Genomic DNA, 17,261 nt, shown 5'->3' on the forward strand with positions numbered 1-17,261 from the left:
AAGCTGCCAAGTGCTCCAGGACTCCTCCTTTACCCCATCTGCTCGGGTCATAGAGATCCTGCACTGGGCCTTCCTGCCACTACATCTACAGAGGAGTGATTGAAAAAAATGAAAACATTCCTAAGACCACAATGACTAGCTGTACTACCCGCAGACAATGCCCATAATGTCCAGTAGTCCAAACCAAAAGCTGCTTATGAAAGAGCAGTGTCCCTATGATGAGAGCCAGGAACAGGTGGCACATTGGTAAGAAGTGAACCGGAATCCAACTAACCTGTGACAGCTGGAGTAGTCACAGGCTCTGTTGAGGCAACACCACAACGTTTCTGCGGAAGCCTTTTGTAGGGTAAGGTAAAAGGTATCAGGCTTTTCTGCCCTCCCGCCATCAGGATAGATGATGGAACCCTGCGGTCCTGAATGCATGCCTGATGGCGGGCACCTGGAGTAGGGTGTGGGCATAGGTAGATGGGATTCGACTGGGCTTTTAAGGGCGGTGTCACAGGGACGCCAGCAGAAGCCAAAAGAGAAGCTGAGAAAGAAGCAGAGCCATGAGAAGAGCAGAGAGAAGGCCGAAGAGCCCAGATAGAGTGAAGACCTACTGGGGGCTGAGAGGTCTGCCAGCCTCCTGGCCCCCCAGCGCCCCTGCCTGCTGTGTACCGGGAAAATCCTAATAAAAGCCTGCAAAAAGCCACTGAGGACTCTGATTCCTCCTTTACCCGGTCTGCTGGATCAGAAAACCTGCACTGTGTCCGGTCCTGCCACTACACCTTTCCCAAGCAAAGTCATGCCTTCCCAGCCCACTCAAGCCTTTCCAGGCAGCCTCTGCTTATATCACCCTCTAGTCCCCGCCTTTCAAACCTGATTGGTTCATTTTCCAAACCAGCTGTTTGCAAGACTTAATTGGAGGAGGTGCAAACTTGAACCTAGTTGGTGTCAGTCAGAGTTCAGACATCATCCATTTTCAAATCCAGCTTGCGGTTTCTAGTGCCAGCAAGACCAGGGCAGGTTCACTATCGATTTGGGCAAATAAAGGAGAGTCCCAGAGACCTCAGTGGATTTTTCAGGCTTTAATGCCTGAAAACCAGGCACACAGGCACACCAGGCAGGGAGGCTGGCATGCAAGGAGGCAGGCACTTGCCAGGCAGGGGGAGCTCTGAAGCAAGCAGGCAACCAAGTCTCCCGGCCCCCCACGAATCTCTATGCTCTTTTTCTGGGCTGTCTCTGGCGTTCTCTCTCACATGTCGTGGTCTCGCCTCTTCTGTAGCCAAACCGCTGGTCCTTTCACTGTGCTGCTGCCGCTGCTTTTCACCCCACCTCGAGGCTCAAGTGTGTACTTACGCATACCCACACCCATGCTCCAGTCTCCACAGTCGGGCACGCGTGCCCTGTACCCACGTTCCCAAGTGCCTTCTGCATTAACATGATCAAAGCCACAGCTGATAGCCACAGAGACTAGTGGCATAAAATGTCTGATTAATTCATTTACCCAACAGGGTTCAAAACCTAAGGGCCTCCCTGGTAGTGCAAGAGGTTAAGCACAGCGCTGTGAAGCTGATCTTTAAAAAAAAAAAACTAACAAAACCTAAGCCCCGGTAATACATTGAATCTGCCCTGCACTGTCTCACGCTGGAGCTGGGCATGTATATTCTGGTACCTGAATGGTGCTGGACTGGTTCAGTCCTGACCTGTATGTCTCCAAAACTGCCATGTTTTCGTGCTTTTCTTTTTTCTTCTAAAAGTCAGCCATCAAACCCAGTTGCCATGGCATAGCCCAGGCTGATGCCGCTCAGCGGGAGGCCTCAGGACCTTCAAAGAACGAAGAGTCACGAGGGCTACACTTACATACTCTTGTCATAATATACTATCAAAGGGATCTTCTCTTAGCTCATCTTTACGTTCCTCCTGAATTACAACATAGTTCCTTTCTTCCTCTTTCTTCCTAGTACTTGCTCTGCTGACTCAAAAGCCTACAAAAACAATAACTCTGATATTCCAACAGCTCTTTTTTTAAAAAAAAATTATTTATTGATGCATACAAGAGCTGGGGAACAGGCCAGACATGTGGGGGGTGAGAGGATTCACTAGATACAGAGTGGGGAGCAGAACAGGCAGATTGGCCGAAGTACACTGCTGAGGGGAGCATCGGGTGAGGAAGGAGAGGTCTGCTGTGCCATGTGTGAATCTCCCTGGCAGGCCGGGGATAGAACTCCTGCTGCAGAGGCTGCGGACCGCTTCACAGTGTGGTGCTTAACCCCTTGCGCCACCAGGGAGGCCCCAACAGCTCTTTATGGTTAATTAAGTAATGTGAGAAAGAAACAAAGCAAGGACAAGAGAGAGAAGCTTATGTGTTATAGAGCATAACACTACAACAGTGTTTCTCAAACTTAAAATATAGCAGAATTACTTGGAAAACTTATAAAAACAAATTACTGGACCCAATCCCAAAATTCCTGACCCAATAAATCTTGGAAGGTCCTGAAAATGTGCATCTCTAACAAGATTCCAGGTGATGCCAATGATGAAAGAATCACTGCACTAAAACATTCCTAGTAATACTAAAGTTGCCTGTGGGACTTCCTTCTAATCCTTTTCCCTTCTCTCTCTCTTTTTTTTAAAATTTTTTATTTATGCATACAAGAACTGGTGTACAGGCCAGAGGTGCGGGGGGTCAGAGTATTCACCAGAGACAGAATGGGGAACAGAACAGGCAGATTGACTGAAATACACTGCTGAGGGGAGCAGCAGGCAAGACAGGAGTGGTCTGCTGTGCCATGTGGGTCACCTCCTTGGTTGGCCCGGGATTGAGCTCATGCTAAAGTGGCTGGCCATAGCTTGATAGAGCTGTCTTTAACCCCTGCACCACCAGGGAGGCCCACTGTATGTCTATTTTCATCTCCTTCTTCGTGCTTCATTATTTGATTATTTCCTTCAGTAGTTTCTTGGTTCCTTTGTTTCTCTCCTCACCTCTGGGATTCCTGTAACTCTTATTTTTCCTTTCCTCATGGTGTCATATGGTTCTTGATGTGTTTCTTCATTCTTTTCCCTCTGTACTTCTCTTTCCTTTCTTTTTTGGTTCTTTTTATATCTGTATCTTCGAGAGTACCGTTTTGTGCTTCCATTTGATCAATTCTGTTTTTGTTACTTTGCCCAGAGTTCTTTAGCTCCTCCATTAATCTTTTAATATCCTGTTTCCTTCATTTCCTCTTTTTAAAGGCTCTATTTCATTCTTCAGTTCATTAATTATATTTCTCATATCATTCTTTTCCTTTTCATCTTCTTTATGTTTTTTTAATCATGGCGATTCTAAATTCGCTGTCAGGTAGAGCTCTTCCATGTCATTGCTGTTAACTTCTCGGGGCTGATTTTCTTTTTGTGGTATGAGGTCTTGCTTTCCTAAGCACGACCTGTTGTTTGTTTTCAAATCTGTTCTATGTGCTGGGCCACTGTGCCACTGGTACTGGCCGGCATCTCTTCGGGGTGCTCCCGCTGGGACGGCAGGTACTGGTGGCCAGACCGAGTCTGGTGCTGTCATACCAGACTTCCCAAAGACTGTAATGTTGTGGATGGGTTGATGGGCGCTATCCCAGAAGATCACCAAGTCTCTGTATGCTGCTGGTTTCTTCCCGTACATGTGCGTCTTAAAATTCCGGGCATGGTCTTTGCATGCGGTAGGGGTTCACGCAGACTCTAACACTGCGTGTGGGCCAAAAGGCACTCTCCCAAGCAGTTGCTGCTCTCCCTGGGGCTGGTCCCTTCCTGTGCCTTCTTGCTTTACTTGCTGTTTCGGATGGGGTGTGCAGGTACATGGGGGTCACCGGATTCCCACAGCCATGTGGTGGCCAGAGGCACTGTCCTGGATCTCACTGCTCACCTTTGTTTGCTGGGGCCTCCCTCTGCCTTTACTTAGTTCCAGAAGGAGTGCTGGGGGGTGATGGTCACTGGCCTTCAATAGTCTTGTGAGGCGGCACACTGATTTCCTGATGCTAGCTGCTCACCTTTGTTAGCAGATCCCTCTACAGATTATTTTTAATGCCTCCCTTCCTGCTTCCCTGCAGGCTGGCAGTCTGAAAGCCTTCTGGCTCTTCCTTTGCTTTTTTTTTTTTTTTAAATGACTTATTTATTTATGCATACAAGAACTGGGGTACAGGCCAGAGGTGTGGGGGTGGTGAGAACAGGAAGATTGACTGAAATACACTGCTGAGGGGAGCAGCAGGCGGGGCAGGACAGGTCTGCTGTGCTTTGTGTGTAGTTCCCTGGCTGGTCAGGGATTGAACTCACTGCAGAGGCTGAAGATAGCTTCACAGTGTGGTGCTTAACCCCTTGTGCCACCAGGGAGGCCCTACAAACAGAGTTTTAAGCACTATAGAAGATGCAAAGCATTAGGGAAACCTACTGCACAGAACAGGTTTATTATTTAGCATGATGTCGGAGATACACACATGCAAAAGAAAATAAGTCAGCTTGATGAAGCATTCCAAATTGTATGTAAGATGCTGCACAATGCAAATAACAGAAAATATCAGGTGGGATAAAGGTCATAAAAACTCTTTGTTGCACTTTTTCCTTAATTGATAGCATTCAGTCCAAATTTTTTTTAAAAAGTAAGTTTTCATCAGCTTGATGTTATTTGGAAACTGGATCTGTTCTTTTATAAGAAAAAAAAGAGGGCAGAAGAGATCCATCAATTCTGCAGGGGAAAGAAAAACTATACTTCATCTTTAGGCATCCCCTACTTTTCCAGAATATGATTAATAACTTCTACCGTAGAGTAGTCTGTTTTGTCTTGCATTGTTTTACCAAATGATGGAGTAAGATTATAAAGCATTGCATCTGAGGATGCAAAACTGTGACAGGTTAGATTATACACTGAGGTTATTGGGATAGAATGTGATTGCTCAGGGAACCCTTTCCAGGAAAAGAAAACTGATGATCTTTTATATTTCTTGTAGGAAACAGCAATTTTGAACACATAAGTCTTAGCCAACACAAGTCAAACACAGGGTCCCATTATAAAAAAAAAAGCTTCTGATCTAGTTCTTTTGGGGTCTTTAAGAAGGAAGATTCATCTCTGACCTCAGCACAAAATTCCACTTTGAAGGTCTGTGAAAAATGATTCTACAAGATACTGTTGACTTTTCACCGTTGAAAAAGTCACATAGCTGATTCAACCAGCTATTTAATAATTAAAGCTGACTTATTAGTCACTATATGGTTATGTCCAATGGCATAATTCCTTTTCTGACAATGACAGTCTGCATTTATTTAAAATCAGAGATATAGGATCTGCTGTCTTTGTTATTACATCATAATTTTTCTTTGCTCCATCTTTATCCAGAGCCAGATTTAGAGAGAAGTTTAACTGTGAGCCCAAACACTATTTTTGAAATGCCACAAGTTACATGTAACTTTTCCCCATGTTTTTATAAATTCAATGCTGAAGCTTAGATCAAATAAAAATGACTTGCTCTGTTATCAAACATCCAACTAGCCAAGTAGACACAGTATTAATGTAAAAACTTTTCATGTAGAATAGTATTTTCTAATGTTCTGTGTAGGTTCCCTAATATCTGTATCCAATTAATTACTTGTTATGTATGTCTTTATGGCAGCCTGGCTTCCTGTTTTCCACTACCTCTTCGGCTCCCACAACACCCTACAATACTTTAAACCTGTAGTTCATGAATCATAACTAAATTCAATATCCTTTCTTTTTTTTTTCCTCTGGAAACAGGTCTCATACTCCAAGAGCATGAAGTCTAACATGCCTAAAAATCTCAAATAGAATTCTTCTTCATTTTCAAGCTTTATGATCATAATCCATCTACCATTATGGCAGGTACCTGGCACTTTGACAAAAAAATCATACTATCAAATGCGAATAAGAGAAATGACATGATATCTGCTTCCTTTGGTGGAAGGTTGAAAGGAAGTAGTTATGATTGAAACGAATAAGAGGATTGTATTCATTTTAATAAGAATGATTAAAAACAAGTACTTTGACTAAAATTTGGAGATGTATGTCTCTTAGTAGAAAGAGCTGCCCCACTCAGTCAGTAACCTGTAATCATTATTAATCTACAGTAATGTGTTTCTTCTGTCACAGACTCATATAGGCATGAAAATTAATCAAAAAGGAAAGAAATTAGTACCAACAAACAAGCTAACCAAATTCAGCGATCAGCAAATATCAATGAAGTGAACAAAACATTTCTTGGAAATTGAGTACAATTACAACTGCTTACTTTCCTCATCCTAATCCTTTCTTGAATTGTACATATCAACAGCTGCCTGGAAGACCTGAATCCTGAACTTGCTTTGGATATGGACCTGTCTTTGAATTTTAGCCTCTTTTTAGTACCTGTTTCAGACTAACAAACAGAACTCCTTTTACAACAACTACATACCCACACTTACTTTACTAGCCTCAATAATTACCAGTTTACCAATAGAAATATGTTATGCCCATTCCAAACTACTCATACATAATAATACTAAACATAGAACAAACTAGCCCAGGGAAGAAACAGAGATAAGGACATTTCAGACAAGGGGATAGCATGAGTAGCAGCATGAAGTACAAAATATTATGTTATATGTGGAGAACTGCTATCATCATTGGACAAGGAAGTGCAAGTTGACGTCCATGAAAGGAACAGGTATTGTTATTGTTTTTAGTCATGTGCCTCATATCAAAAGGGCAGGTTACATGCATGTTTCAAGGCAATAATGACTCAGTGAGTTCATTCAGCATATGAGTAACACAAGTGACTAATATATAAGTCAAATGAATAGTCTTTATCCATACTTAATTAATTAATTTATTTATTTATACATACAAGCACTGGGTACAATCAGAAGTGCGGGAGGGTGAGAGAATTCACAAGAGCCAGAGCCGGGAGCAGAACAGATAGACTGACGAAATACACTGCTGAGGGGAGCAGCGGGCAGGGCAGGAGAGGTCTGTTGCGCCATGTGGGACCCTCGATGGCGGCAGGGGTTCCAACCGGTGCTGCAGAGGCTGCGAGCAGCTTTGCAGCCCAGCGCTCAACCGCTGCACCACCAGGGGAGGTGCATACCTAATTTATTTTTGTCAATACACTTTTATAATGTCCCAGTTTCAACATATTATAGCAAATGTGTTATTAAATGTATGTGTTCAAATTTGTATAATTAATCACATTCATTTATTTTTTATTAATTGACCCAAACTTTCTAATTTGGTATCTCTAAGAGTATAAACTGGAAACTATATCAGAAAACTTACTTGATGCTTATTAATATGTAGATTCCTGGAACCCCGGTCAGAGCTGCTGAATCAGGGTTGAGCGCAAGAATCTGTATTTTGGCCTCCCTGGTGGCGCAAGGGGTTAAGCACCACACTATGAAGCAATCCATAGCCTCTGCAGCACAAGTTCTATCCCCTGCCGGCCAGGGAGAAACCACATGGCAAAGTGGACCTGTCCTGTTTTGCCTGATGCTCCCCTCAGCAGTGTATTTCAGTCAGTCTGCCTGTTCTGTTCCCCACTCTGTCTCTGGTGAATCCTCTCACCCCCCACATCTCTGGCCTGTACCCCAGCTCTTATATGCATAAATAAATAAATCTTTAAAAAAAAAATCTGAATTTTGACAAACATTCCCAACTCATTCTTTTGCACAATGAAATCTACCATGTCATCAGCATAGCATGATACCTATCTGTAGAGAGGTCGACAAGAATTAACTGTTGACTGAAGTTTACTGTATACTGACTTGTGTCCGTTGGGTGTTGGTGGTTGCCAAGGCATATTCTTCAGATCCCTGCTACTTAGAGATGATCTAAGAAAAAGATATCTGTGATCAAATACATTTGTGATACCACCAAATTATATTTTTACCTTAGAGAGTCCCAGTGAATATTAACACATTAGAGGTTCTGAGAATGACTACATTAAAGGAAAAAATTGTTTAAAACAGAATTATTCAAACTTATTTGCTTTGTTCTCATAAACCTATTAACATACTATAGAATAAATATATTATATAGAGAATAATGTATGAATGTTTCACTTTTAAGTCGTGTTGGCATTTATCATATTATTGAATTATTTTCCCATTTCTAGTTTATTGATAATTTTTAAAATTTAGGGATATACTGGGATACATGTAAAAGTCAGGGATATACCTGATTGTGGTGAAAGGTAAATCCATTGATGAAATGCGAAAATGAACAAAAATATGTTTAGATGGGGATTGGGAATGAGTCAAAGGGGTAGAGGGGGTCAATTGTATGGTGCTGAATAAAAACTGGATATTTGGTAGTGATCATGGTACAATATATACAGATGTTGAAATACAATGCCTTATATTTGAAACTATTAAATGTTATAAACCAATGTCACTTCAATAAAACTTTATTTAAAAAATGAGATTCTATGTGTTTCAATAAATTCAATTTAATGATATGCTATTATTTATGATCTAAATTCTTTATAAAAATAAATCAAGCAATAAAACTTACCTGACAATTTGTAATAAAACAGTAAAATAAAACACACTTCCTGATGGAATATCTTTTTCAAAAATATTTGATTACTGAGAAATAATTTGGAGACACTAGGAGATTCAATGTGACTTTTAAAGCAGTATTTAGCAATTATAGTTTAGATTTTGTTTTCAGAGATTTTCTTCCTAATAAGGCATCTCCCTTCGTGGAACACATACTATACACTATTACCTGGCAGTGGAGTCACTGCAGTGTGGATTTATTTGTGATATTCTCAGTATATCCTTGTCAGATTGCTGAGCAAATCCTTGAGCTCGAGACACTTGGAAACACAGTAAGAACATCTGTATCTGTGTGCTGAAATTTTATCCACACAGCCTTCTTTCCAAGTATTTGCAAATTACTGTCAAGAGAAAAACCTTCACCTTTATGGATATAATGTCTCCAGAAGGTATAGTTTACTCTATTTCTGTATCAACTTGACCTCACTGATATACCCTTAACCTGTTTCTCCATCATAACTTCCTTATTATCTTGGGAATCTCTAACTTCCCCATTGAGTTTTAAATAAAATCAAGACCATTTAGAAAAGTACAGCATGGCATAATTTCAACTCTAGGAATGAGTATGATACAAGCAGTAATAATGTAAGGTAGAAATCATTTGCTTTAAAGACTATCAAATATTAGAATGCCCCAATGTGAAATCAACTTAGTACAGAATTAACAATCAAGGCTGTTTGCCATTCCCCTTAGCAGCTATTATTACAATTGTTTGGAACCTTAGTATGGGAAAGGTTTCAGCAGCTATGAACTACAGTGGTTCATCTGAAATACATTTATGCTTAAGGAAAGTGCAACAAAACATCTGCAAAGGAAAGAAAGCACTCAGGGGTTAGAAGGGCAAGTTAGTAAAGCTTCCCGGAATTATCTCAGGGCCTGTTAAGGAAGGTTCAAAAAGAGGTTTCCTCAACAGATGCCTGAGATGTAACTAGAGCTGCCGAGATTTAAGGGAAACATACAAAGGGGGTATAAGGGCCCAAGGGATTTGCATCATTTAGGCTCAGCGTGAGGAAATGTAAATAGCCACTAATCCCCCAAAGGGAAGAACATATGAAAAAAGAATGAGTGAGTCTTACATGTTTAACTCTTTGTGCATACACAAGATATAGTCCTTAATATGCAAAGTACTCATATAGTGATTCCAAAAGAGTTTTTTCCCGGGCCTCCCCAGTGGCTCAAGGGGTTAAGCACAACACTGTGAAACTATGCACAACCTCTGCAAATCGGCCAGGGAGCTACCCACATGGCATAGCAGACCTCTCCTGTCTTGGCCACTGCTCCCCTCAGCAGTGTATTTCAGTCAGTCTGCCTGTTCTGCTCCCCACTCTGTCTTCGGTGAATCCTCTCAACCCCCGCAACTCTGGCCTGTACACCTATTCTTCTTTTTTATTTTTTTTAATTTTATTTTTATATTCCCCATACAATTGCAACCCCCCCATTCTGACCCCAATCCCTCCCCACCCGCCCCCCACCCCCTAAAAAGTGTCTCTGGTTCATAGTTTTTTGTTGATTTTGATTTTCACTTCCTTATAGTTATTCATTTTCCTGGTCCCTTATTTAAGTTTTCTAGATTCCTGCTATGAGTGAGACCATCCGGTATTTTTCTTTTTCTTTCTGGCTTATTTCGCTGAGCATGATCCCTTCCAGCGCCATCCATGTTACTGCAAATTGCATGTGTTTATCTTTTTTTGAATGCTGAGTAATATTCCATGGTGTATATGTACCACATCTTCTTTTTTTTTTTTTATAGAGGCATGCTTTATTTATTTGTTTGCTGGTTTGTTTGTTTGTTTTGTTTATACATGCACTGGGTACAGTCAGAAGCGCGGGAGGGTGAGAGAATTCACCAGAGCCAGAGCGGGGAGCAGAGCAGGCAGAAGGACCGAAGTACACTGCTGAGGGGAGCAGCGGGCGGCAGGAGAGGTCTGCACGCCATGTGGGACCCTCCTCTGGTGGCCGGGGAGCAGCCGGGGATCGAACCGGCGCCGCAGAGGCCGCGCGCAGTTTCGCAACCCAGCGCTCAACCGCTGCGCCACCGGGGAGGCCCTGTACCACATCTTCTTGATCCAGTCATCTATTTTTGGGCATTTGGGCTGTACCCCTATTCTTATATGCATAAGTAAATCTTTTTTTAAAGATTTATTTATTTATTTATACATACAAGAACTGCGGTACAGGCTAGAGTTGTGGGGGTGAGAGGATTCACCAGAGACAGAGTGGGGAACAGAACAGCAGATCGACTGAAATACACTGCTGAGGGGAGCAGCGGGCTAGTCAGGATAGGTCTGCTGGGCCATGTGGGTAGCTCCCTGGCCAGGGATCAAACTGGTGTTGCAGTGGCTGCGGACAGCTTCATAAATTACATCTTAACCCCTTGCTCCACCAGGGAGGCCCGCATAAGTAAATCTTAAAAAAAAAAAAAAAAAAAAAAAAACAAGAGTTTCTTCTCAGCAGCTACTTTAGATAAGATAAAATTGAATTTCAACATGTACTAATAAATTACATTTGAGGGCCTCCCCGGTGGCGCAGCGGTTGAGCGCTGGGTTGCGAAGCTGCCCGCAGCCTCTGCAGCGCCGGTTCGTTCCCCGGCTGCTCCCCGGACACCGGAGGAGGGTCCCACATGGTGCGCAGACCTCTCCTGCAGCCCGCTGCTCCCCTCAGCAGTGTACTTCGGTCCTTCTGCCTGCTCTGCTCCGCACTCTGGCTCTGGTGAATTCTCTTACCCTCCCGCGCTTCTGACTGTACCCAGTGCATGTATAAACAAAAAACAAACAAATAAATAAAAACATGCCTCTATAAAAAAAAAATAAATAAATTACATTTGGCAGGAGCCAGGCCATCAGCCATGGCAGCCAATGACAGGGACTGGACCCCATAGGCTGTGTGTCTCTTGAAGCAATTAGCCAGAGAGACACAGGACTTAGAGGTGGTATGGTGAATAAGAATGGGATTGATTATGCTTTGGACGACAGCTACCAGTGCACATTTCAACGGGGTCAATGCAGGAGATCCATTCTACATCACTCAGAGGTAGGGAAAGAGAGGAAACTGTGGGCTATAGACTGCAGTAGTGGAGCAGGCCTGTCCACTTAGCCAGGGCATCTGGGGAGGGAGAGCTAAGGTTTAGAGGCACATACTCTTAAAGGAGGGGAAAGACTTGTGGAGGAGCTGGGGTGCTCCACATATCCACCCAGCTGAGTCCCCAGGAGACATAACAGCAGAGGAGACATTTCTATATGAACCAGCCCCCTTCTCACCACTTGGGACTGGTGACTACCTTGCCAGAGACACTGAGAGCATAGGGACTGTTAAGTCTCTTATCCCAATTCACAGAAGGGAGGATATTGGGTATGCCCCAAACAGGAGTCAGACCTAACCTAACTCATTCATATTAACATCTATATCCCTATAAGCCCCTCCCCCATCCTGCTGACTAGTTACCAAATAGATCCCAATACATACAGAAGCCAGCAAAGATCAAAATAATGCAAATCTAATAAAATCACAGTACCACCTGCAGGTAAAGTAAAATAGTTTAACCCCTTAAGTAATGGCTAAAGCTATTCAAAATGATAAAATAGGGGGATATCAAATTGTATAATGGGTGACAAAATGATGAAGTATTGTTAAGCTATTTAAAAAGATGAACTCTTGCCATTTGTGACAACATGGAATGAACTGAGGGGGGTCATGCTAAGAGAAATAAGGCAAATATGTCTAAGTGGGAAAAGACAAATATGGATGTTTTCACTCATGTGAAATATAGAGAAACAAAACAAAGGAACAGGCAAAGCTAAGCTAAAACAAAACTTGGAAATATGACTATACAGCTCAGGATACTAGAGGGCAAGGATGAGTGTGCAAACAAAAGGGGGATGGCACACAGTGGTATATAGTTAAAAAAATATGGGTGCTCTGGTGATGGGTGTGCTCTGGTGTGGTGATGAACATCTCAGATGCAATGTGTGTTAGCCTATCCCCTGAATCATATATAGTGTTGTCAATCAGGTATCTCAATAAGAAAATGTAAAATCCGGGCCTCCCCGGTGGAGGAGCGGGTGAGCACTGGGTCGTGAAATTGCCTGCGGCCTCTGCAGCGCCGGTTCAATCCTCGGCCACTGGCGAGGGTCCCACATGGCGCGCAGACCTCTCCTGCCCCCTGCTACTCCCCTCAGCAGTGTATTTCCTCAGCCTGCCTGCTCTGCTCTCCACTCTGGCTCTAGTGAATTCTCTCACCCTCCTGCGCTTCTGACTGTACCCAGTGCTTGTATAAATAAATAAATCTTTAAAAAAAAAAGAGAAAATGTAAAATTCACAAAAATTACAATCTTAATCAGAAATATTCAAAATTGCATTTGAGTTAACCCATTTGCCAAAGAATACATCATGAATAATTGGAAATAATTAATACTCTTGAAGCTTAATAAGCATTTGAGTCAAATTCATGATAAATTCAGGAAAGTGTTTTCTGGAATTTAAGAAGATATCAACTATTATCAAAGGGTTATCTTTGCCTCAATTTACACTGGCAAAGAAATTTATCCACTCTCATTCCTCTTTCTTATAATCCTAAATCATTCATAAGTCAAATATATGTTAAATGGAAATTAACAGATTTGTGTTAAAACTTTTCACAAAAAATTAAATTTATATAGATTCTTTTTCATCATTACATGTTTGGTAGTAACTTTAGATATACTGTATAAATAATGTATAGTATCGTCAATGCATTTATTCTCTGAGGAGTTATAAATCTATGAATGTACCAGATAGCTGCCACTGTCTTCTAATGCATTAACACAATCGACAACTGCTATGCATTTTAAAGATTGTTTTGTTATAAAAAAAAAAAAGGAACTGTATATATTAGAATGCTTGCTACTCTCTCCCGCAGCCGCCCAAGATGCCGAAAAGGCCAAGGGGAAGAAGGTGGCCCCCTCCACTGCCATCGTGAAGAAGCAGGAGGCCAAGAAGGCAGTAAATCCCCTGCTGGAGAAAAGGTCCAAGAATTTCAGCATTGAAAAGGACATCAAGGCAAAAGGGGCCTCACCCACTTTGACAAATGGCCCTGTTATGTTAAGCTGCAGCTGCCAAGGGCAATTCTCTTTGAGCAGCTGAAAGTGACTCCTGCCATGAACCAGTTCACACAGGCCTTGGACCTCAAGCGGCTACTCAACTCCTTAAGCTGGTCCACAAATACAGATCAGAGCACAAGCACAAGAAGCAGCAGAGATTGTTGGCCCCAGGTTGAGAAGAAAGCTGCAGGCACAGGGGATGTCCCCACTAAGAGGGCTTCTGTCCTTCCAGCAGGGGTTAATAATGTCACTGCCCTGGTGCAGGAAAAGAAGCCTCAGCTGGTGATGGTCGCACACGACATGGACCCCATCAGCCAGTTGTCTTCCTGCCTGTCCTGTGTGGAAGATGGGGCATCCTTCCTGCATAATCAAGGGGAAGGCCAGGCTGGGGCTTCTGACCCACAGGAAGACTTGCCCCAATGTCACCTTCACACAGGTTAACTCAGAAGACAAAGCCCTGGCTGAGCTGGCAGAAGCTGTCAGGACCAATGACAATGACAGATACGTCAAGATCTGTTGTTGCTGCGGAGGCAGCAGCGTCCTGGGTCCAAAACCTGTGGCTCACACAGCCAAACTGGAAGAAGGACTGGGCTAAGTGTATGCTAGTGCATCTTACATAAAAATATTAAGTGTACATAAAATATTAAAAATATTAAAATAATAAAAATAAAATATTAAAATATTAAACATATTAAGTGTACATAAAAATATTAAGTGTCCTCTTTCAAAAAAGAAAAAAAAACGCTTGCTAAAGGCCCCATTCCTTGAAGTCAATGAAAGAGAAATAATTTTAAATTCCAACCTGGTCATATTACTTTCTACAACTTAATGTTAGACAAATTTGAACTACTAACTAAATAAATAAGTTGAGCAATACTCTTTTTTTTTCTATTATATAGGATTTATTTTATTTTATTTTATTTTTTTAAATAATAAATTTTATTTTTATATTCCCCCATACAATTGCAAACGCCCCATTCTGACCCCAATCCCTCCCCTCCCGCCCCCCACCCCCCAAAAAGTGTCTCTGGTTCATAGTTTTTTGTTGATTTTGATTTTCACTTTCTTATATTCATTTTCCTGGTCCCTTATTTAAGTTTTCTAGATTCCTGCTATGAGTGAGACCATCCGGTATTTTTCTTTTTCTTTTTGGCTTATTTCGCTGAGCATGATCCCTTCCAGCGCCATCCATGTTGCTGCAAATTGCATGTGTTTATCTTTTTTGAATGCTGAGTAATATTCCATGGTATATATGTACCACATCTTCTTGATCCAGTCATCTATTTTTGGGCATTTGGGCTGTTTCCAAAGCTTAGCTATTGTAAACAGTGCTGCTATAAACATAGGGGTGCTGGTGCTCTTTGGAATTGATGTTTCTGTGTCCTTTGGGTAAATACTCTTAATAGACTAGTGATAATATGTTAACATTAGAACATTTACCCAAGAAGTGAAAATCTTTACATTATACAATTGTATTGTGTGTTTATAGAGAACTTGTCTTAAGGGTTTTCATCCTGTATCTATGTAATAGTTTTCCTTAATATTAGGACCTCCCTACACCAAATGCCTCCATAAACTGGTCAATCTATCATCAACTTAATTTCTCATAGTTGATGTTATCTCTGCACCTTAAGGCATGAGGACCCTAATACTGCAAACATTTTTACTGTCCCTCCTCAAGCAACCTCCAATCTCTGCCTACATCAGCTCAATTTTCAAGTACCTTACCAATACCTCTGACGACATCCAGTCTTTACTTAACTTTCCACAACCTCAAATTGCTCCAACTGGGTCTCATATTCCTTGAAGAGAAGGACTAACACAATCCCTTTGATCTTCTATAATGTCTACTTTTGGGGCGTTTCTTTGTATTCATAACATTGTACAATGCATTATCGGTATAGAAGTGTCTTTGCATAGTTGTCAGCTGTGAGTAAAGGTTCCTTATACAAATAAGTACATGCAATAATGGATTGTGTTCAGTCACACTCTTGGATTTGGGTATCCCCTTGGTTCTAGAATTCTTGTGGAAGGATAAACTTTCCGTAACATAGTCTTATCAACAATGTTCTAGTGCAAACAGAAATTTGCAACTATCACCACCAAATTATCAGATTTAACTTCAATAAATATAAGCATGTCAAATGTGTTGGAGACACCTTGGCCAAATAATAAACTCTGAACAACAGAGTAGTTGAAGGAATAGATGGGGCACTGGGGTGAGTCAGGAATCAGGATGCTCTCATTGGTTTGAAGTGTGATACTGGGCAGGTTACTTTGTGATTTTAGACTTGTTTCTCACATATTGACCCTCTATATTTTTGCATCTCAAAGTGTGGTCTGTGGACAGGCAGCATGGCATCATCTAGGCGCTTGTTAGAAATATAAAATCTCAGACCCCCTCCCTAGGCCTCTAGGATTAGTCTACAGTTTCAAAGCATTTCCCAGCTGATCTATCTATCTATCTATCTATCTATCTATCTATCTATCTATCTATCTATCTATCTATCTCTATATATATACTGAACTTTGAGAAGTGTTGCCATGGATTACGTGAATTTTGAGGACAGAGAGAACTGTATTCACCATTTTAACTGCTAGCATCTATTATTGAGTATAGCACACAGTAGGCATTTAAGCATTTATCCAAAGTATTAATGAAAATGCACAAAGAAAGCCCTAAAATTGACCTTTGGTCCTTTCCAAGTTTAATATTCCATAATTTAGAACAAGCATAAATTGTTTGATTTTGATATAGGCAAATGAAACTTAAGACTAAATCCTGCCTGGAGATTAATGTCTTTGCCCTAATTTTCCATTTGCTAAATGTTTAGAGCACAGCATTCTAGATTAAATTAGATGATATATACTGGATACTAAAGTGTGTGTTTTCCTTCTATAATCAATATTTGTATGCACTCCCTGAGATACTGGGTCTTGGCATTAAAAATGTTCTGTACATTTTTAGAAGTAGAAAAAATATTCTTGGCCAGCTGTTTTTATGGCTCCTGTCTACTAGCTGGCTTTAAATAATAACAACAGAAAGAGAACGTATACCATTATTTACACATAACGTCAAACCTTCTGCACTGAATTTCTTGCCCCTCTTCCATTATTTGTCATTTGCTTCAGGAAGTTTAAATAATCTCATACCCACTCCTGAGTTTCTGACTGTCCCAACTCACTTGACTTTCACTTTTCTGTAAATATAAATCTCATAAACTGGTAGCTTCTCTAACAAGACTGAGTTATTATAGTAACATTCTAAGTAAAAACAAAAAGCCCCACAGAATGTTCATTAATATCTCGTCTGATTCTGCCATTGCATTTGAAAATCAAAGTTTTATTACCCAATTACCAATAATGCTGAACAGAAGTATGCATATCTGAGAATGTTTTGAGTCAGATTTGCAAGCATTCAAAATACATAAAGACTTTCAATTATTTCTGCAAAATTTGAATAAATTATCTACATTAATTCCTAGATATATTTATTAAATAAATTGATTTCTTATAAAAGTGGATGTAAATGTGCTACTTGCATAATTTCTATGACTAATCAGGATATCTTTCTGAAATCCTCCAAAACATCCTTATCTCTTGACTTTTTGAACACTATGTCCTCTCATCCTTTCTGATTGA

General features: G+C 41.1%; 1 protein-coding gene across 1 annotated transcript; it reads left to right on the forward strand.

Annotated features, from left to right (window-relative positions):
• Positions 1 to 3,652: 3,652 nt before the first annotated feature.
• LOC311187596 (large ribosomal subunit protein eL8-like) lies at positions 3,653 to 14,214 on the forward strand (the record flags this gene model as incomplete). Its single annotated transcript, XM_084258949.1, has 4 exons — positions 3,653 to 3,668; positions 13,439 to 13,578; positions 13,626 to 13,970; positions 14,056 to 14,214. 4 exons carry the CDS (start codon positions 3,653 to 3,655, stop codon positions 14,212 to 14,214), a joined length of 660 nt encoding a protein of 219 aa, XP_084115075.1.
• Between the last annotated feature and the right edge of the window lie 3,047 nt (positions 14,215 to 17,261).

Source organism: Talpa europaea (assembly GCF_964194135.1).
Source record: "Talpa europaea genome assembly, chromosome: X".
In the NCBI taxonomy this organism is placed as follows: Eukaryota; Metazoa; Chordata; class Mammalia; order Eulipotyphla; family Talpidae; genus Talpa; species Talpa europaea.